Source organism: Grammomys surdaster, unplaced genomic scaffold, assembly GCF_004785775.1.
Source record: "Grammomys surdaster isolate TR1022 unplaced genomic scaffold, NIH_TR_1.0 213, whole genome shotgun sequence".
Lineage (NCBI taxonomy): Eukaryota > Metazoa > Chordata > Mammalia > Rodentia > Muridae > Grammomys > Grammomys surdaster.
The window spans coordinates 10,927,734-10,944,218 of NW_021604658.1; the positions used below are offsets into that span (position 1 = coordinate 10,927,734).

At 51.1% G+C, this 16,485-nt stretch overlaps 2 protein-coding genes across 2 annotated transcripts in view; one reads left to right on the plus strand and one right to left on the minus strand.

Annotated features, from left to right (window-relative positions):
* Acsf2 (acyl-CoA synthetase family member 2) overlaps window positions 1-16,485 on the minus strand; it is a 41,374-nt gene that overhangs the window by 5,753 nt on the left and 19,136 nt on the right. The window contains exons 2-10 of the mRNA XM_028772400.1: window positions 9,979-10,174; window positions 9,513-9,641; window positions 9,223-9,276; window positions 8,601-8,719; window positions 8,309-8,474; window positions 7,601-7,696; window positions 7,297-7,454; window positions 6,940-7,031; window positions 6,005-6,081 (exon numbers count right to left, since the gene is read on the minus strand). Of these exons, the coding sequence (XP_028628233.1) occupies window positions 6,005-6,081; window positions 6,940-7,031; window positions 7,297-7,454; window positions 7,601-7,696; window positions 8,309-8,474; window positions 8,601-8,719; window positions 9,223-9,276; window positions 9,513-9,641; window positions 9,979-10,174 (1,087 nt within the window). The remainder of the gene's footprint in view (window positions 1-6,004; window positions 6,082-6,939; window positions 7,032-7,296; window positions 7,455-7,600; window positions 7,697-8,308; window positions 8,475-8,600; window positions 8,720-9,222; window positions 9,277-9,512; window positions 9,642-9,978; window positions 10,175-16,485) is intronic.
* Chad (chondroadherin) lies at window positions 1,967-5,844 on the plus strand. The gene is made up of 4 exons (XM_028772401.1): window positions 1,967-2,802; window positions 4,519-4,682; window positions 4,928-5,073; window positions 5,296-5,844. The coding sequence occupies exons 1-3, from the start codon at window positions 2,032-2,034 to the stop codon at window positions 5,067-5,069; spliced, it is 1,077 nt and encodes a 358-aa protein (XP_028628234.1). The 5' UTR covers window positions 1,967-2,031; the 3' UTR covers window positions 5,070-5,073; window positions 5,296-5,844.

Consider the following 16,485-nt stretch of genomic DNA (forward strand, 5'->3'; position numbering starts at 1 on the left):
GGGGGGGGTGGGGGGGGCTGGTCTGAAACCAAATTGAGACTAGAAGCCAGTCTCTCATAGCCAGGGTTCCGACACGCCCCTATGATGCCTGTGGCTTCTGGCATTGCTCACATCCTTAGCTCTTCTCACTGTCTCCAGGTTGCTTTGGTCCTACTTTCTTGATTTCAGGCCCCAACAGCTTCTGTCCCTCTCTTCCTAGCCAAAGGCCCCATAAACTTGATGAGAAAGGCAGCCTGCTTGTGATCGAGCCGGGAGTGGTACAGACACACAGACATCACTCCCCCTTCAACCTGGGACAAGTGCCTGGCCTTAGGGGTGGGTGCCCCACAAACACTGGAGACTTTCCTGTGCGTTTATTTTCATCAAAACAAAAATATAGCCAGAGCATGAATTTAAAAGGCCTGTGGCACACACGCACGCACGCACTCACACACACCTGCAACCTCCAGTGGTTAGAACATCCTGTGCAACAGAAAAACTAGCAGCCAACCTAAATACCATCAGAGAATATTCTTGGCTAAGAATGACCCCCCTCCCCCCCCCACACCATTCTAGAGGCAAGGAGTAAGAGGGGCTTAAGGAAGTACAGGCTTGGAGACCAAACCCCACACCTATGTATTGCATGTTATGAGACGGTCTAGATACCTTGTCCTCTCCCAGGTCTCTGTTGGTGGCCTCCATTCCTGCACACCATCAGGTGGTGTGGTTCTGGCATAGTTGAGGTATGGTTCCTCTACCACCTCCCAAAAACAGACGGCATCTCTGGCCAAGCAACCCAGAGCTCACCCTGGGCCAAAGCTGTAACCTGCCTGCTCACCCTCCTTTCTCCACAGGACTCCAGACACTGTGGCTGGCAAGTGAACAGAAGCCTGGTCCACTAGGGTGTGGCTTCCCACAACCTAGCATCTGGCTAGCCAGGGTTGGTCGCCTGTAGCCAGCACCCCACCTCCCACTAGCTCACACAGTCCTGGGGTTATTGCCCAGCTTTGGTCTCTGCCAAGTACACATTGGCGCCACTAGGCCGCCACTCGGAGACCCCCCCCCCTTAGGGGTGGGTCCTGACCACCGGGGTGAGGGGAGGATCCGGAGATGTGGATATTTGGGAGGAGATTAAGAAGGAGACTGTGCAACCATGCTTGTTCAGCGGCCTGAGGTCTCCAGGTGTGTTGCCTATCCTGTGGTTCACTCCCCACACACACCAGCTCCCGAAGTTCTATGTAGCCTTCAGCCCCAGAAAAGGGGATGACGGTGCAAAGGACGGAATAGGAAGCCCAGAGCTAAGAGAGGGGTCGTGGATAAGCCCACAACCGGGAGCTCTTACAGGCCTGGAGCCACGGGCTTCCGAGAAGGGGCAGAGGCAAACGCACCACTGTGAGCTAGCATCATCAACCAGTTCCCCCCACCTCCTTGGGATGAACTGAGGAAGGTTTAGCCAAAAGCGGGAGCCCAACCCACAGCGGCTCTCACGCTCCGCCTGCGCGGCACAACAGCCCCATTAAAGCGCCGCCGGCTGGCCGACCGCGGTGAGACGCATCCGGCTGTCGGGCCCCACTTCCTCCCTCCCGGAGTCCAGGATGACCTGTCTGCCAAGGGTGTATGGGGGAAGGGAACCGAGAGATTCAAACTTGAGCAAATAAATAAGTTCTGGGAACACCTCCCTCTGCCCAGTGGAAATTCAGAGGCCCCTCGTCACACCTATCGCCGTCTCCCCCATCTCAGGGTGTTGGTCCAGATAGAGGTGCAGTAAAGGTGCAGCATAAGGTTTGCAAACAGGAATGAAGGGTTGGGGTTCAAGGGAAGGATCCTCAACCCTACACATGGTCTCCTCCTGTGAAAACAGCCCCCAGTCACCAAGGATAGGGGCGCATCTCTGGGCGGGAGGGGGTTAAATCAGTGGCTTCGATGCTCCACGTAGTAGCTGGCTCCGCTGCCAGCTGCGGTCAAGGCTGCCTTATAAATGGGCCGGGAGACCCGAGAGTCGAGGACTTGTCGCTGCCTTAGCCCCCATTCCCGGCTAAAGGCGTCCCAACCATGGCCCGGGTGCTCTTATTCAGTCTGGTCTTTCTGGCCATCCTCCTGCCTGCGCTGGCCGCCTGCCCCCAAAACTGCCACTGCCATGGAGATCTGCAGCATGTCATCTGCGACAAGGTGGGGCTGCAGAAGATCCCCAAGGTATCAGAGACGACCAAACTGCTCAACCTCCAGCGCAACAACTTCCCGGTGCTGGCTGCCAACTCGTTTCGGACCATGCCGAACCTGGTCTCGCTGCACCTGCAGCACTGCAACATCCGCGAGGTGGCAGCTGGTGCCTTCCGAGGCCTGAAGCAGCTCATCTACCTGTACCTGTCCCACAATGACATCAGGGTGTTGCGAGCTGGAGCCTTCGATGACCTGACTGAACTCACATATCTCTATCTAGACCACAACAAAGTATCAGAACTGCCCCGGGGGCTGCTCTCCCCTCTGGTCAACCTCTTCATTTTGCAGCTCAACAACAACAAAATCCGAGAGCTGCGTGCTGGTGCCTTCCAGGGTGCCAAGGACCTGCGCTGGCTCTACCTGTCAGAAAATGCCCTCAGTTCCCTGCAGCCTGGTTCCCTGGATGATGTGGAGAACCTAGCCAAGTTTCACCTGGACAAGAACCAGCTGTCTAGCTACCCCTCAGCTGCCCTGAGCAAACTTCGGGTGGTGGAGGAGCTGAAACTGTCCCACAACCCTCTGAAGAGCATCCCAGACAATGCCTTCCAGTCCTTTGGCAGATACCTGGAGACCCTCTGGCTGGACAACACCAACCTGGAGAAGGTGAGTGCCCTGGCTTCTGGGGTGTCACCCTAGTACCACATCGGGACAGCATTCCCTCCTCCTGGACTCTTCCCTCGGAGTATCTTCCAAAGCAAGGGGCTTTGCCACCTCTCTCTGCTCTGACACACCCCCTCTCCATCCCTCTCACCCTCACCTGGTCACGCTGCTTCTCAGCGGTGCTCTCGGGACTCTTTATAAGAGATGGAACTGTTCTGGTCCCACAAATGGCCCCTAGGGAGGCATCTGCCCCAAACCCCACGGTGAACAGCAGATACTCTTCCTGTTGGGCTTTCCACCCCTCCAGTCTCTGGCAAGCCTACCATCCCATAAAGGAGGGTTTGTCTATTGAGGCACCTTCCAGAAGCTGAGAGAACACAAAGAAACCCTGTTCCTGGTGGGCACTGACCTGTGGTGCTAAGGTAAAATGAGAGGCTGGAGGATGAGTTGGGGAACAAGTACCTTAAGGAGAATTCCTCCACACCCTCAGAGACCCTGATGGATGTCCCATTCCCTCCGTGGGTCCAAACATGCTCAATTTTATTGCAACCTCGGGTCCATTTCAAGTAAGTAGGGAAACCAAGACACGGAGAACTGTCTTGGCTTCACTAAGTTGCTGGCTTGGTGCTCATGCAGCCTGTGACTGAACACATGCGATCCTTGGCACAATCCCTCAAGTGTCTCTTCAGAGCACAGACTGACTGTCTCACTGTCCCCTAGACAGTTTGTTGACTTTTGCTTTCCCCAGTCACCAGATCCCTGACTCCTCAGTCCTTCCTCCCCAGGGATTCTCAGTCTAGCCTGGTGGGGGCTGTACAGGAGCAGAATCCTTTTCTGGGAACTAGAAGATCACCCTGGTACACAGTTTTAGCCAGAAGGTTTGGGAAGAGACCAGAGCAAGGCAGAGTACAGTTTTGTCTGTAGAGAACGTCACATCCCGATCTGGTTTGTGAGAGGTTACAGATATGGAGCTGAGGGCAGAAGCTAACCTGGGCAGAGGCTAACCTTTGTCTGGGTAAATGGAGCCTTCTGGGTGGATCTTCTTTAGTCTGGCCTCACTCCAGCTGGAAAACCACCCTGGAGCCAAAACTGTGGGCAATAGAACAGCACACGAAGGCTGATTTACAATGAGGAGGCCAGGGAGAAACTGGCACCAGGGCTCAGATGAGGGCACCAATACATTTCCTCTGGAGCCATCCATCCTGGCCAAAGTCCCCACTGAGGGGCATCCACAAATAGCATCTCACAGAGAGCAGAAGAGCAATGAGGACAGTACTGGGGGTCTGGGTCTCTGGGGATGTGGGGAGCCTCGGCCCACTGCCCACCCCACCAAACACTGACCAGGTTCACTGTGTGCCTGCCTGGGCACTCAGAGCCAAGCTCTGGCTGCTCCCCAGACCCAGTGTTTGTGCAGGGAGGGTGCTGCCTAGGAGGTGGGGGACAGGGTGTGGTTCTGCAGCTACTGTTTACTAGCTAGGTGACCCTGGCTAAAGGACTGAACCTTTTTCCATTTACACATTGGAAAGGATTCCTTCCCTCTCAAAAAAGGTGTTGTGGATTACATCATTCAGACAACTCGATCATTCTGCTTTGAAAATTGCTGCTCCTCAACAGGCCCATGCTTGTTTTCCAGGGAAAGACTCTGGTCCTCTGAGAAGAGAGCCAGGAGAGCTTGGAGACTGGGATTGAGGGGCTCACTCTGCTTCCCTTTCCTCACAGTTCTCAGATGCTGCCTTCGCGGGTGTGACCACACTGAAACACGTCCATCTGGAGAACAACCGCCTGAACCAATTGCCCTCCACCTTCCCCTTTGACAACCTGGAGACCCTCACTCTCACCAACAACCCGTGGAAATGCACCTGCCAGCTCCGTGGCCTTCGGCGGTGAGAATATTCCTCCATATACCCCAGTTTGTCCTCCATGTGATGGTCTTGCAGTAGAACATCCTGGGCACATATCCTAGTCAGCTACCTAGCAGGCCAGGCACTGAGTGGCTCTGTTCTCTCATTTGTCAAATGAAGATGTCAACTCCAGATTTTTCTAGGGCCGTAGTCCATCCTGGTCACTGTCCCTTTCCCAGGCCTTCCTACCCAGCTTCTCCAAGCCCAGCAACTCTTTGTCTCTGTAGGTGGTTGGAAGCCAAGACCTCTCGACCGGATGCTACCTGCTCCTCACCAGCCAAGTTCAAGGGTCAGCGTATTCGTGACACAGATGCCCTCCGCAGCTGTAAATCCCCCACCAAGAGGTCCAAGAAAGCTGGCCGCCATTAAACAGGTAAGGGCCGGGTAGGGAGGCCACCACTGTCTGCCTTTGGAGATTCCAGATGGGGTGCTGGTATATCTCATGACACCACCCCTGAAGGGGCAATCCTCTGTCTTACAAGAAAAAGAGGGGAGGATTGGATGTCCTCTCCAAGGGCTTGGCTTAGGACGCCCCTGGTTCCCTTTGATGCCTCTAGGTGATTGGGATCCTGATACCCATCTTCCCTCACTGCAGGTCCTGATCCAGCCAGTCCTGGTGACTGCCTTCTGCTGGAAAGACTACTGATGTCCCCCACCACCACCATCCACACCTTCTCCCACAGCCTCTGCGGATGCGCAGAGCTGCCCCACACCTAGGTACATCCTGGCAGGGGGCACCGGGCTTTCTATCACCACCTCAGCTCCACCCAGCGGGGTCCTAGGGAGGACACAGACCCCGTCCCTAGCCACTGTGCCTGGGCTCTGCCATGGCTCCTCTCAGAACCTCCTACCCCCTGTCCATCGGAACTAAAGTCCAGTGGTCACTGGGATGACCACATCATTACCGCCTTCCTCAGCTCCCTCCTCCCTTGCCATTTGGAAACAAACATCAGGCCCTTGACCCACCCTGATTGCCAGAAAGAATTTCAGGCCCATGCCCCAGCTCTGCCAGTCCTTGTCTGCCAGGACGTGCTAACAGGATGCCAGTAGCGCTTGGCTGCACATCCTCCCGTGCTGCATTTCCTCCCGGATTTCTATAAACATAAATGTATGTGTGTACAATACTCACTTCCTCTCACCTGTACCTCAGCATGTGTTAGCTAATAACTCACACCGCCTTGCTTTCCCTCTGCTTCCTGGAGCAGAGAATAAGCTGGAAGCTCATCTTTGGTCTGGATTGTCAGTCCCTACTCATTGCGGGCCTGGCAAGTCCCCTCCATACGGTGGCTCTAATTACCACTCACCACCAAGTCCTTCATGTTCATCTTGTTGATGATGGCTCGAATCAGCTCTGGGGGTGCTGGGGACCCAGCAATCACACCTGGATCAGGAAGAAGAGCTGGTGGGATCGACGGTAGACGCCTGTAATGGCAGCTACTTGGGAGGCTGAGGCAGGAAGATTGCAAATTCAGTCTGACTTTGAATACAGAGTGATACAGAGTGAATTCTGGGCCAGCTTGGGTAGCTTAGAGAGACCCTGTCTCAAAAATAGGAAGGTTGGGGACTGTTCTGTCATAGAACACTTGCCTACGCCGGGCGGTGGTGGCGCACTCCTTTACTCCCAGCACTCGGGAGGCAGAGACTGGCAGATTTCTGAGTTGGAGGCCAGCCTGGTCTACAGAGTGAGTTCCAGGACAGCCAGGGCTACACAGAGAGACCCTGTCTCAAAAACAAAACAACAACAACAAAAAAAACAAACAAAAAAACAAAACAAAAAACAAAACAAAAAGAACACTTGCCTAACATTCAGGAGGCTCTGGGTTCTATCCTCAGTATGAAAGAGAGAAATGGGGGGCAGCAGAGACAGAGACAAAGAGAAAGAGACAGAGACAGAGACAGAGAGAAAGAAAGACAGAGACAGAGAGAGGGGGCACAGAGGGACAGAGAGAGAGAGACAGAGACAGAGAGATGGGGGGAGAGAGAAGCTAACACATTTCTCCATTTTTAAGGGTTTGCTAGACCCCTTTTACTTACTTGTGTAAAGGAGAGAGACTCTGTGCATTGGTAAAACACGTAAAAACTGAGGTTGGCTCAGCATTCAGGGAGACTTGGGAATTGTCCCCTCCCATCTATATTTATTTCTACAGTGTCTTTCCTGCCTCCTCTATAAAAACCTGGCTTTACTGGGGCTGTGGAGAACGACCTTCCCCAAACCTTGCTGCCTTTGACGGCACCTCACCTCCACGAACGATCGTGAAATCATAACTGGAGAAGTCTGGCTGATTCAGAATATCCACAAACATCGTGGGTGTACCATAAAGGAGGGTGCCTCTGCACAAAGGAAGGACACAAAATTAGGTTTAGAAGTAAGAGGAACCCCTTTCTCCCCCACCCCTCATGAACTCTCAGTGAGGGCCGAAACTGTGGGGAACAGAAGCTCAAGAGAGGGGGGACCTGGTCCTCTAGCCCCCACTCCCACCCATCCCAGGTCTCCTGGCTAGAGGGAGGAAGCATCTTAGAGAAGGAAGGTTGGTCCAGGAGTGAGGATTTGGAGGGGTCCTATCAGCCCACAGGTGGCTTGTCCACCAATGCCCACTTCTCTCTGCTGATGGCTTCCAGTGCCTTCTTGCCATTGAAGCTTGGAGAAGACAGGAGGAGGGTGGCACCATGCACCATAGACACCATTGTGCCCCCCACGGAGCCCAGGCAGTGGTACAGGGGACTGGGCAGGACCAAGCGCAACTCCTCTGCGGTCTGGAGATGGAGACAGGAGGCTGGGTCTATCATGGAGCCAGTTCTCCCGGCCGGCCAGCAGGGGGAGCCGGCAAGCTGTCTCACTCCTTGCCCAGCTGTTCCCCCACAGCCTGCATAAACCTCACCAGGGCCCAACCCAACCTTACCTTTGTGGGCATCTTCAGCCGCTGGCCTATCAGGATGGAGTTGTTTACAATGTTGTGGTGGGAAAGAGTGGCCCCCTTGGGGTTTCCAGTTGTCCCCTAAGAAGATAAGCAAGTGACAGCTTGTCCTTTTTCTCCCTGTTTCCTTCCTATCCTTGGCCACACGGCTCAAGGCAGGCTGGGGGCAGAGTCAGAAGAGTAGTTGTCCTGAGTCCACTTCCTCCTTTTGTTTATGCACAATAAGCTGTGCAGGGCCAGATGTTAGCATCCAGAATGCAAAAGAGAACGCAGTACCTCCTTCATCCGGTTTACATGTCATGTAAGGTGGCACAGAGGGCTCTACCACTGACTAGGTTTAGGAACTCTCTCTCTCTCTCTCTCTCTCTCTCTCTCTCTCTCTCTCTCTCTCCCTATCTCGTTTTCTCTGGGCCTGAAGCTTCTTAATGAGCTCTCTGAGCTTAGTAATTGTGTGAACCTGCTCTCTGTACTGGAAGCAACAGGACCCAGAAGGGAGATGTGACCACACCAAACAAAACCAAACAAAATACCCCCCAAAACACCAGCAGCTAATTTTGCTAATTTTCTGAGGCAGAAGGAGGGCTGGAGGCCAGAGTGAGGAGAGAGGGCTGCACTTATCTTTCAGCCATTTCCCTCATTTTAGGAGGGGCCTCCCGGCAGGGCACAAATTGAAACTGGAGACTGTTGTCCTACCGAAGTAAACTGGATGTTGATGGGGTCATGACAGGACAAGAACCGCTGATGGTACCGAAGCTGGGCTAGGTTCTGTTCCTTGCCACCGGCTGCCACCACGTCATCCAGGAGTAGGGTCCCAGGCAAAGGGGCATCCACTGAGATGACTGTGGTCAGGTCTGGGAGCCTAGGAGACAGAGAAGAGAGTGACAAATGGTTAAAAGACAGCCCAGGAAGACAACAGCTCCACCTTGGGTAGGAGGTAAGAGTCTGAGATGTCACATGATATTCCCAAAATGCAGGACATACCCACCTCTCACTCTTCAGGGCCCCTGGCTGGGCCTTTTCCAGCTCAGGACAGATCTGCTTCAGGATGTTGTAGTATTGCTGGGTCTTGAATTGTTTAGGGAACACAATACCTTTGCAGCCTACCTGTGAGAGAAGAAGTCCCCTATCTGTGGTCAGCAGGAAGCCCCAGACTTAGAAGCCCTCAGTAATCAGTAGCTTTCTTTCTTATATATATGAATAGCTAACCTGACACACCCATGTAGCAACACACACATATACGTACAAACCACTGCTTCTAATATACCCACATGTACTCCACTCCAACATACACACACACACACCCACACACACACACCCCAGTCCAAAAACAAACATACACACCATATTCCTAGACACATATAATCTCTCTCTCTCTCTCTCTCTCTCTCTCTCTCTCTCTCTCTCTCCCCCCTGATACACATACTCCACCCATGACATCCATATCAGTCGATGACTGACCCTCTCTGTGGAGCTAAGACCTTCCAACCACATGAAGCCTGAGGAAAGACACTCCATAATGCTATCCACTGAGCATGCTCTTTCTCATCCAATTAGCCTCTACAAAACAGCATCAGAAATGCCCCCTCTCCACCAGGAGCAAGTAGTACCTTTCTGAGGACATATTCCAGTTCTGAGGACTGGTAGGCTGGGTTCACAGACACCTGGGGGAACAGAGAGAATATGCTAGCATCTTGGGAAGATGCTCCATGCTCTTACCACTCCCCTCAGGAGGAGCAAGGCAGCACACCACTCTCAGCCGGGGCTATTCGGTGAGCCTGGGCCAAAAGCACCACCAAGCGTGAAGCCAGACAGAACTGGTTTCGTTCTGTATCTAAGACATTCCCCTTCAATGACATCCCTCCACATACCCAGTTGTGCCAGGTAAACCCCTTCTTACCAGGATGATGCCCGCCTGGGCAGTGGCCAGCTGAATAAGCACCCATGCATAGGAGTTGGGTCCCCACATGCCCAGCCGGTCACCCTTGCGGAGGCCAATGCTCAGAAGACCAGAAGCAGCTTTGTCCACCTGGTACAAGCAAAAGGGGACAACAGGGAAGGTGAAGACAAGCAGGAGGGACCCCTGAATTCTACTCTCTATCTTAGCCCAGGACTCATCAGGAGCGAAGATCACCAGGCCTTGGTGGACTCAGTGTGGTGAAGGTGGGGACACAGTAAACAAATATTCCAGGAAGTACTGGAACAGGAGGTCTCTAGATCACTTCCCCTCTGTCTCTTAACGCCCACAGAGGGGTCCTCGGGCATCCCTGTCACACTGCCCCATGGCCACCTGCCCACTCTCCAGCTCCACCTATAGCATCTAGGGACCAGCAGCTGCTCTTTGAAGGTTCTAGGTCAGTACCTACCTCCTCCTTGAGCTGTGCAAAGTTCAGCCTGATGTTTTCATGGAGGCTCACCAAAGCCTCTCTGTTGGGGAACCTCTGTGCTGTGGCATCAAGGCATTCGCCCACAGTTGTGTTCACAAGATGGGAGTCGGTGTGGCCCTGAATGTAGCTGAGGCCACCGACGGGCAAGGGGTTGGTGCAGTTCACCGTTCCAGAGCTGTGGGGAGAGAGGAACCATGGACTGGCCAGCCTAGCACCAACACTCTGGCCCACTTAGCTAATTAGGAGTCTAGCTGATTACAATATGTTGGTATGTTGAGGACTGACAGGTTTTCTCTAGATTGTGTGTGTGTGTGTATGTGTGTATGTGTGTGTGTGTGTGTGTGTGTGTGTGTGTGAGAGAGAGAGAGAGAGAGAGAGAGAGAGAGAGAGAGAGAGAGAGAGAGAGAGTAGGTCTACTGTATCCCAGGCTGGCCTCAAATTCACTATGATTTAGCAGAGGATGTCCCTGACCTTCTAGGATGGCAAGCATGCGCTACCACATCCAGTTTCATTCTCTGCTGGAGCTCAAACTGCAGCCTCAGTCCCTCCCCAGATCTTGTAAACTTAGACTATCCTCTCTTACACTCCTTTCCTAATCACAAGCTTAACCTCCAAGCAGCAGGTTGGGGACCAGGTTATCCTAAGCTGGGGCCAAAGGGCCTCCTGTACCTTCCTGGAAGTGATGAGGTACCTAGGGGGTGACTGGAGAAGCTGATGCAGAGACACTGACCCGTGCCCCAGCCCCTGCCTCCCGGAGGCCAACAGTTGCTACGGTTCTTCCAAGAGAACCAGTGAAGTCCATGGTTGGACCCAGAGCTGGGGTCCAGGGCTTTGGGTTTCTCGGTTCCTCAGTGGGCCAGTTTATCTCTTTTGGAACAGAAGTCCAAAGACAGAATAGGCAAGGGGTTTAGGGACTGGATGGTGGCACTAGGAGGGACTGATGAAAGGCTGAGTAAGAACTGTGTGCCTGGAAAAGAAGAGAGTCCGCATTCCTCTGGCAGCATCCTCAGGCTCCCACTTTCAGATGCTGTGGCAAAGCGAGGCTATTGCATCTAGAAAAGGACCACAGTACTTAGACAGTATGGTGACCTCAAGCACCACAGGATTACAGAAGAGCCACTGGTGCCCCAGTAAGGATGTCCTACACTAGCCAACTCAGACTGTCCCTGGAAAAGAAACTCCACCTCCTTTCCATCACCCTCAGGGAACAGGTTGTTTTTTTATTTTGTTTTGTTTTTTGTTTTGTTTTGTTTTGTTTGGCACGCACCTGGAACCTCAGCAGCTGGAAAGCTGATGAGAGGAGGCCAGCCTGAGCTACATGTGAATACCAGGCCAGCTCCAGTTACTATGTAACAAGATCATGCAAAACAGGTGAGAATTAGGATCACGGAGTCTCAAGGTGAGAAGACTGATCAGCAAAGATGCCAGGAGTCAGAAAGGATGGGGAACAGCTACGTCTGAAATGGAAACCAGCGCAACTGCCGCATGTTACTGTCAGGCCCGCTCTGCCTGACGTTCTTCTTTGTTTTCATCTGAAGTCCGATCATCAGAGAATATCTAACCTCCTTGTCATTTTCTCCGTACTTCTACCAAGTGACACAGGAGGGTAGAGCATTGTTAAGGGGAGAGCAGTTTCTCCAGCGTTAAGAGTTCTAGAAACTCAGGACTAGAGAGATGGCTCAGCACTTAAAAGCACGTGGCTGTCCTTTCTAAAGTTCCAGGGTTCAATTTGCAACTCCCACAGGACAACTCATAACAAATTGTTATCTCCAGTTCCTGGAGGAAGTCAAACGCCCCCTTCTGGCCACCAAAAGAATTGCATGGCATGTGGTACAAAGATGTATGCGCAGAGGTGGGGAAAAACCGCTCATACAAAACATAAAATAATAAATAAATAAAATGTTTTTTTTTTTAAAAAAAAAGAGTTCTAGAAACTCATACCAGTATAATTTGCTCATGAAGAGAGGACCCACCCTAGTCATTTAGGCAAGTTGAAGGCCTGAGCAATTTTCCTTCTCTGCACACACCCTGAACACCTGGCCCCAAAGCATAGCTGCTTCTCTCTTTTTATGTTCTTTAAAAGAACTAGGGGAGGGAGAACTTTTAAGAGAAATGTGTGTTTCTTCATGAGGATGGGAGACGCTGATAGAGTCAGAGGAGAGCCTGTCAATCTCTCTCTAATAATCAAAGAAAAGTAACAATGCAGCTTCGATTGGGGATTGCAAAACCCAAGGCCCTCTGCGGCCAGGTGGGACTGGAGCCAAGTGGGTGCTGTGAAGGACCCAGAGACAAAGCACAGCCTCAACTTAGAGAGTCGCTGTGTGGGAAATTCAAGCCCAGATCTGTTTTCATAAGAGAACAAGGAAGTTAAAGTAAAAACAACATTCTTTTACTTCTCCATGTTAGCAACTCATGCATTCACACTTCATGTGTAGACTGAGTGTCTGGAATATAGGAAATACCCCAGCAAACAACTAACTGCACACGGACAGAAAACGGGGCTTCTTAGGGCCACAGCTTAGTGGAAAACCATTTGCCTGATGTATGTGAGGCTCCAGGTTCAATTATCAGAACTTGGGCGGGGTGGGGGGGAAGCAAAGCAAAGGAGCTAAACACACATCAGACATATAACATGCAGATTAAAACTCCTACTCCCTCTGAGGGGCTAGGAAGATGCTGGGTCAGGAACTGGTCACCAAACAAGCATGAAGACCCCAGTCTGATCCTTAGAACCTATGTGAAAAGTTGTTACATGCCTTTAATCCAGCACTTAGGAGACAGATGCAGGTGGCTGGCTGACTGTGAGTTCAAGACCAGCCTGGTCTATAGAGTGAGTTCCAGTACAGCCAAAGATAAAAGAACCCAGCTCAAAAACACCGATGCCAACAACAACAGAAACAACAATAATAGAACAAAACAAAACCAGAAAAATGGATTCTCCTAGCCCTGGGGACGTAGAGACAGGAGAATTCCAGGCTCACTGCTAGCCAGAGAATAGCAGGCCAATGAAAGGCTCTGTCTTAAAAGCCAAAGCAGCCAGAGCTGGGGGGATACAATACTTGAGGTCATCTGGGCTCTACATGCATGTACATATATATGCTCAAACACACAGCTACAGCACAGCGTGTATATCTGTGTGTGCATGTACGCACATGCACGCAATTATGATGAGGCACTAGCCCATCTGTATTGAGAGGGTGGAAGGTAAAACACAGAATCTGAATAAGCAACCCTAAGTGTCATGAGGCTGTGCAGAAATCGGAATCCTCCTCCATTGCTGGCAAGAGTGTAAACACTTGTGGTCCACCGCTGTGGAAAATTGGGTACGGTTCTTCCAAAAGTTACACATATAGAATCACCATGTGACCTAACAATTCTACTTGTAAAAATATAACCTCTCCCCCCACCCCCCCCCAAAAAAACCCTCAAAACTAGTGTTCAAATTGCTCAGTAAAAATGTCAGGAGGTTGGGATTGTGGAGACCACTGTCGATGAGGTAGGTCCCTGCCATTCAGCCATGAGGACCTGGCTTTGGATCCTTGATTCCCATGGAAAAAGCTGGCACTGTGTGTGTGTGGCTGATGTCTGCAGCTCTCGGAGAAAGTAGTGAGCCAAGCTAGCCAAGCCCACAAGCTCCAGATTCTGCGGGAGATCTGTCTCAGAAAGAGGAGTTGGCTCAGGAGGTAGAGGTTCTTGCTGCCAAGCCCTGTGACCTGAGTTGGAAGGAGAGATGACTCCCACAAACTTTGTTCTGATACACACACACACACACACACACACACACTCCCACACACACAGGTGTAAAGCAATTTAAAACACTTAAGTTGACCTCTGCCCTCCGGCCACATGTACATACACCAACATGTACTCATATCCGCCCTACCCCACCTCCATGAGAAATTACAGGAGAGCCTGTCTGAAGCTTTCAATTATCAAATAAAACGCAACTGTTTACCCAAAAGATTAAAAAGCCAGAAAAAATGAGATAATAGCCTTATAGCCTTATTTCCTGAACAGGTCTGTTTCAGTCAGAATGATAATGAAGCCCCCTTTGTCTTAATCCTTATACACACACACACACACACACACACACACACACACACGGCACACACATGGACAGTACAGGAAGTGCCATAGTAGAGTTTGCATGTATAAGGCCTTGAGTTTGATTCCTAAGGGTGGGGGTGGAGTGTCCCGTCCTGTAACCCAGTGCTAACTAATCAGTTCTCTTTCCATAGTTCCGTCCCGTCCAACTTTACAAGGAAAGCCACTTTGAAGTGTTCAATGTGCTTTTGTTCTCTGTTCTCCCTTGGTTAGCCCCTCTCTGTTTACACAACCAGCCTCCTCTACACAGCCTGCCACTCATTTGACGGAATGCAGCATCCTGGGAATGAAAACAGGTTGTTGAGAAGTTTAAGCGATGAGGCTAAGGGTGTGGCTCTGTGGAGTACTCGCTTAACATGTTAAGTCCCGGATTTGATCAGCAGAGGTCACAGAAACAGAACCTGGTGGCTCGGGACTACAATCCCAGCACTGAGGAGATAGAAGTGGAGGTTCAGAAGTCAGGGATTCCCTGCCTCATTCATTTAAAAGAAAAAGATATTAAAACAACATTGCTATAGTGTTTTTTTTACCTTGTTTTTTTTAAAAAAAAGTATATAAGTGTTGCAGGATATTTGATCACACTGTGTTATTTCCTGGAAAAATCTGTTTTTAGTTGTAGTGTGGCTTAACCTCAGCACACACCTTTAATCCCAGAGCTTTCTGCTTGACTTTTGCAAACAGGACTAAATAAAGTCAACCATAGGTCAAGAGGAGGAACAAGCAACCAGTTGACAGGAAGTGAACATAAGACTATTAAGAAAAAACCATAGAGGGTTAGAGGGAGTCAGGAGGATGGATAGAGAGACACACAGGAAGTAGAAGGGAGGGACATTCAGCTTGAAGGAGGCTTTTTGTGACAGTGAGAGAGGGGCATTGCTTCTGAGATGTCGGCTGAGGGGGAAGGTCAGCTGGATGTTTTCTCTCCCTCTCTGAGCTAGCAGGCTTACACTCCAGCATCTGGCTCCCAGGTCTTTGTTGGTAAAACTGAACAATTGCTATCTACATGTACACCACATGTATGCTCAGTACCCAAGGAGGCCAAAAGAGGATGTCAGATCCCCTGAAACTGGAGTTACCCTGCCGTGTGGATGATAGGAGTCGAACCCAGGTCTTCTGCCAGAACCGTACATGATCTTAACCTGCTGAGCCGTCCTCAGTTCCTACCTTGGTTCTTGGACAAAATAAACACTTGGCCATGAACAATTTGTGACGGTATTTTCACAAGAGCCAGAATGTTTCTCCCAATTATCCAGCAAAGAGGAACAGCCGAGCAAAGCGCGGTGCTCGGTCTACACACCAGAATGCTATTTGGCCACAAAAGTAAAGAGCTACAGCTGGGGTTGTAGCTCAGTTGGGAAAGTACTTGCTCAGCACACACAAAACCCTGAGTTCAACCTCCAGCACCATATAATCCAGGCAGTGACATGAACCCAGGAGGTGGAAGCCGAAGAGTCCTCCGCTACTTGTGAGTTTGAAGTCAGTATTAGCTACATGAGCCCTTTTAGAGGGAGGAGGGAAGAGGAGGAAGGACAGAAGGATGGCTCGGCAGTTAAGAGCACAGGCTGCTGCTCTTCCAGAGGATCTGGTGTCATGTAGGCTGGGGAGGTCTTTCTGGCAAGAAGAAGAAAGGTGAAAGGCATGGAACTGTAGTTCATTGGTAGAGCATTTGCCTAGCTTGTACAAGGCCCTAGGTTCAAACCCAAGTACATGAGGGACAGAGGGAGGGAGAGAAGAGAAGGAGCCAAGAGCCTGGAGGAATTTCTCTGCTCTGTGATGCTGGAGAAATGATCTGGGAGCTCGATCCAAACAGAACTGTCATGTCCAGACAAGATGCGGGGCAACCTGACTGAGGTGTGGCCAGACGACATGATGTGGCGCACGCCTTCAGGGAAGTTCCAGCCAGCTCTTTGTGTTCTTGGCCTCCTCACTGATGAATCAACCAACTGCAGATAGAAAACCCCTGAAAAGGCTGGGGACAATAGTGCTTGCCTGGAATCCTGGCACTTGGGAGGAAGCAGAGGCAGGGGGATTACTGTGAATTCAATGCCAGCCTGGCCTAAAGAGTGAGACACTGCCGGGCGGTGGTGGTGCACGCCTTTAATCCTAGCACTTGGGAGGCAGAGGCAGGTGGATTTCTGAGTTCGAGGCTAACCTGGTCTACAAAGTGAGTTCCAGGACAACCAGGGCTACACAGAGAAACCCTGTCTCGAAAAACAAAAAACAACAAACAAACAAACAAACAACAACAAAAAAGAGTGAGACACTATCTCAAACAAAAACAAAAAACTGACTCCTCAAAAAAAAAAAAACATTTAAAGTCTGGCGGTGGTGGTGCATGCTTTTAACTCCAGCAGAGGCAGATGGATCTAAAAAAAAAAAAGA

Coding starts and splice junctions, on each gene's coding strand:
- Chad (XM_028772401.1), top strand. CDS start 2,032: ATGGCCCGGGTGCTCTTATTCAGTCTGGTCTTTCTGGCCATCCTCCTG. Junction 2,803..4,518: donor ACAACACCAACCTGGAGAAG/GTGAGTGCCCTG, acceptor CTTTCCTCACAG/TTCTCAGATGCTGCCTTCGC. Junction 4,683..4,927: donor CAGCTCCGTGGCCTTCGGCG/GTGAGAATATTC, acceptor TTGTCTCTGTAG/GTGGTTGGAAGCCAAGACCT.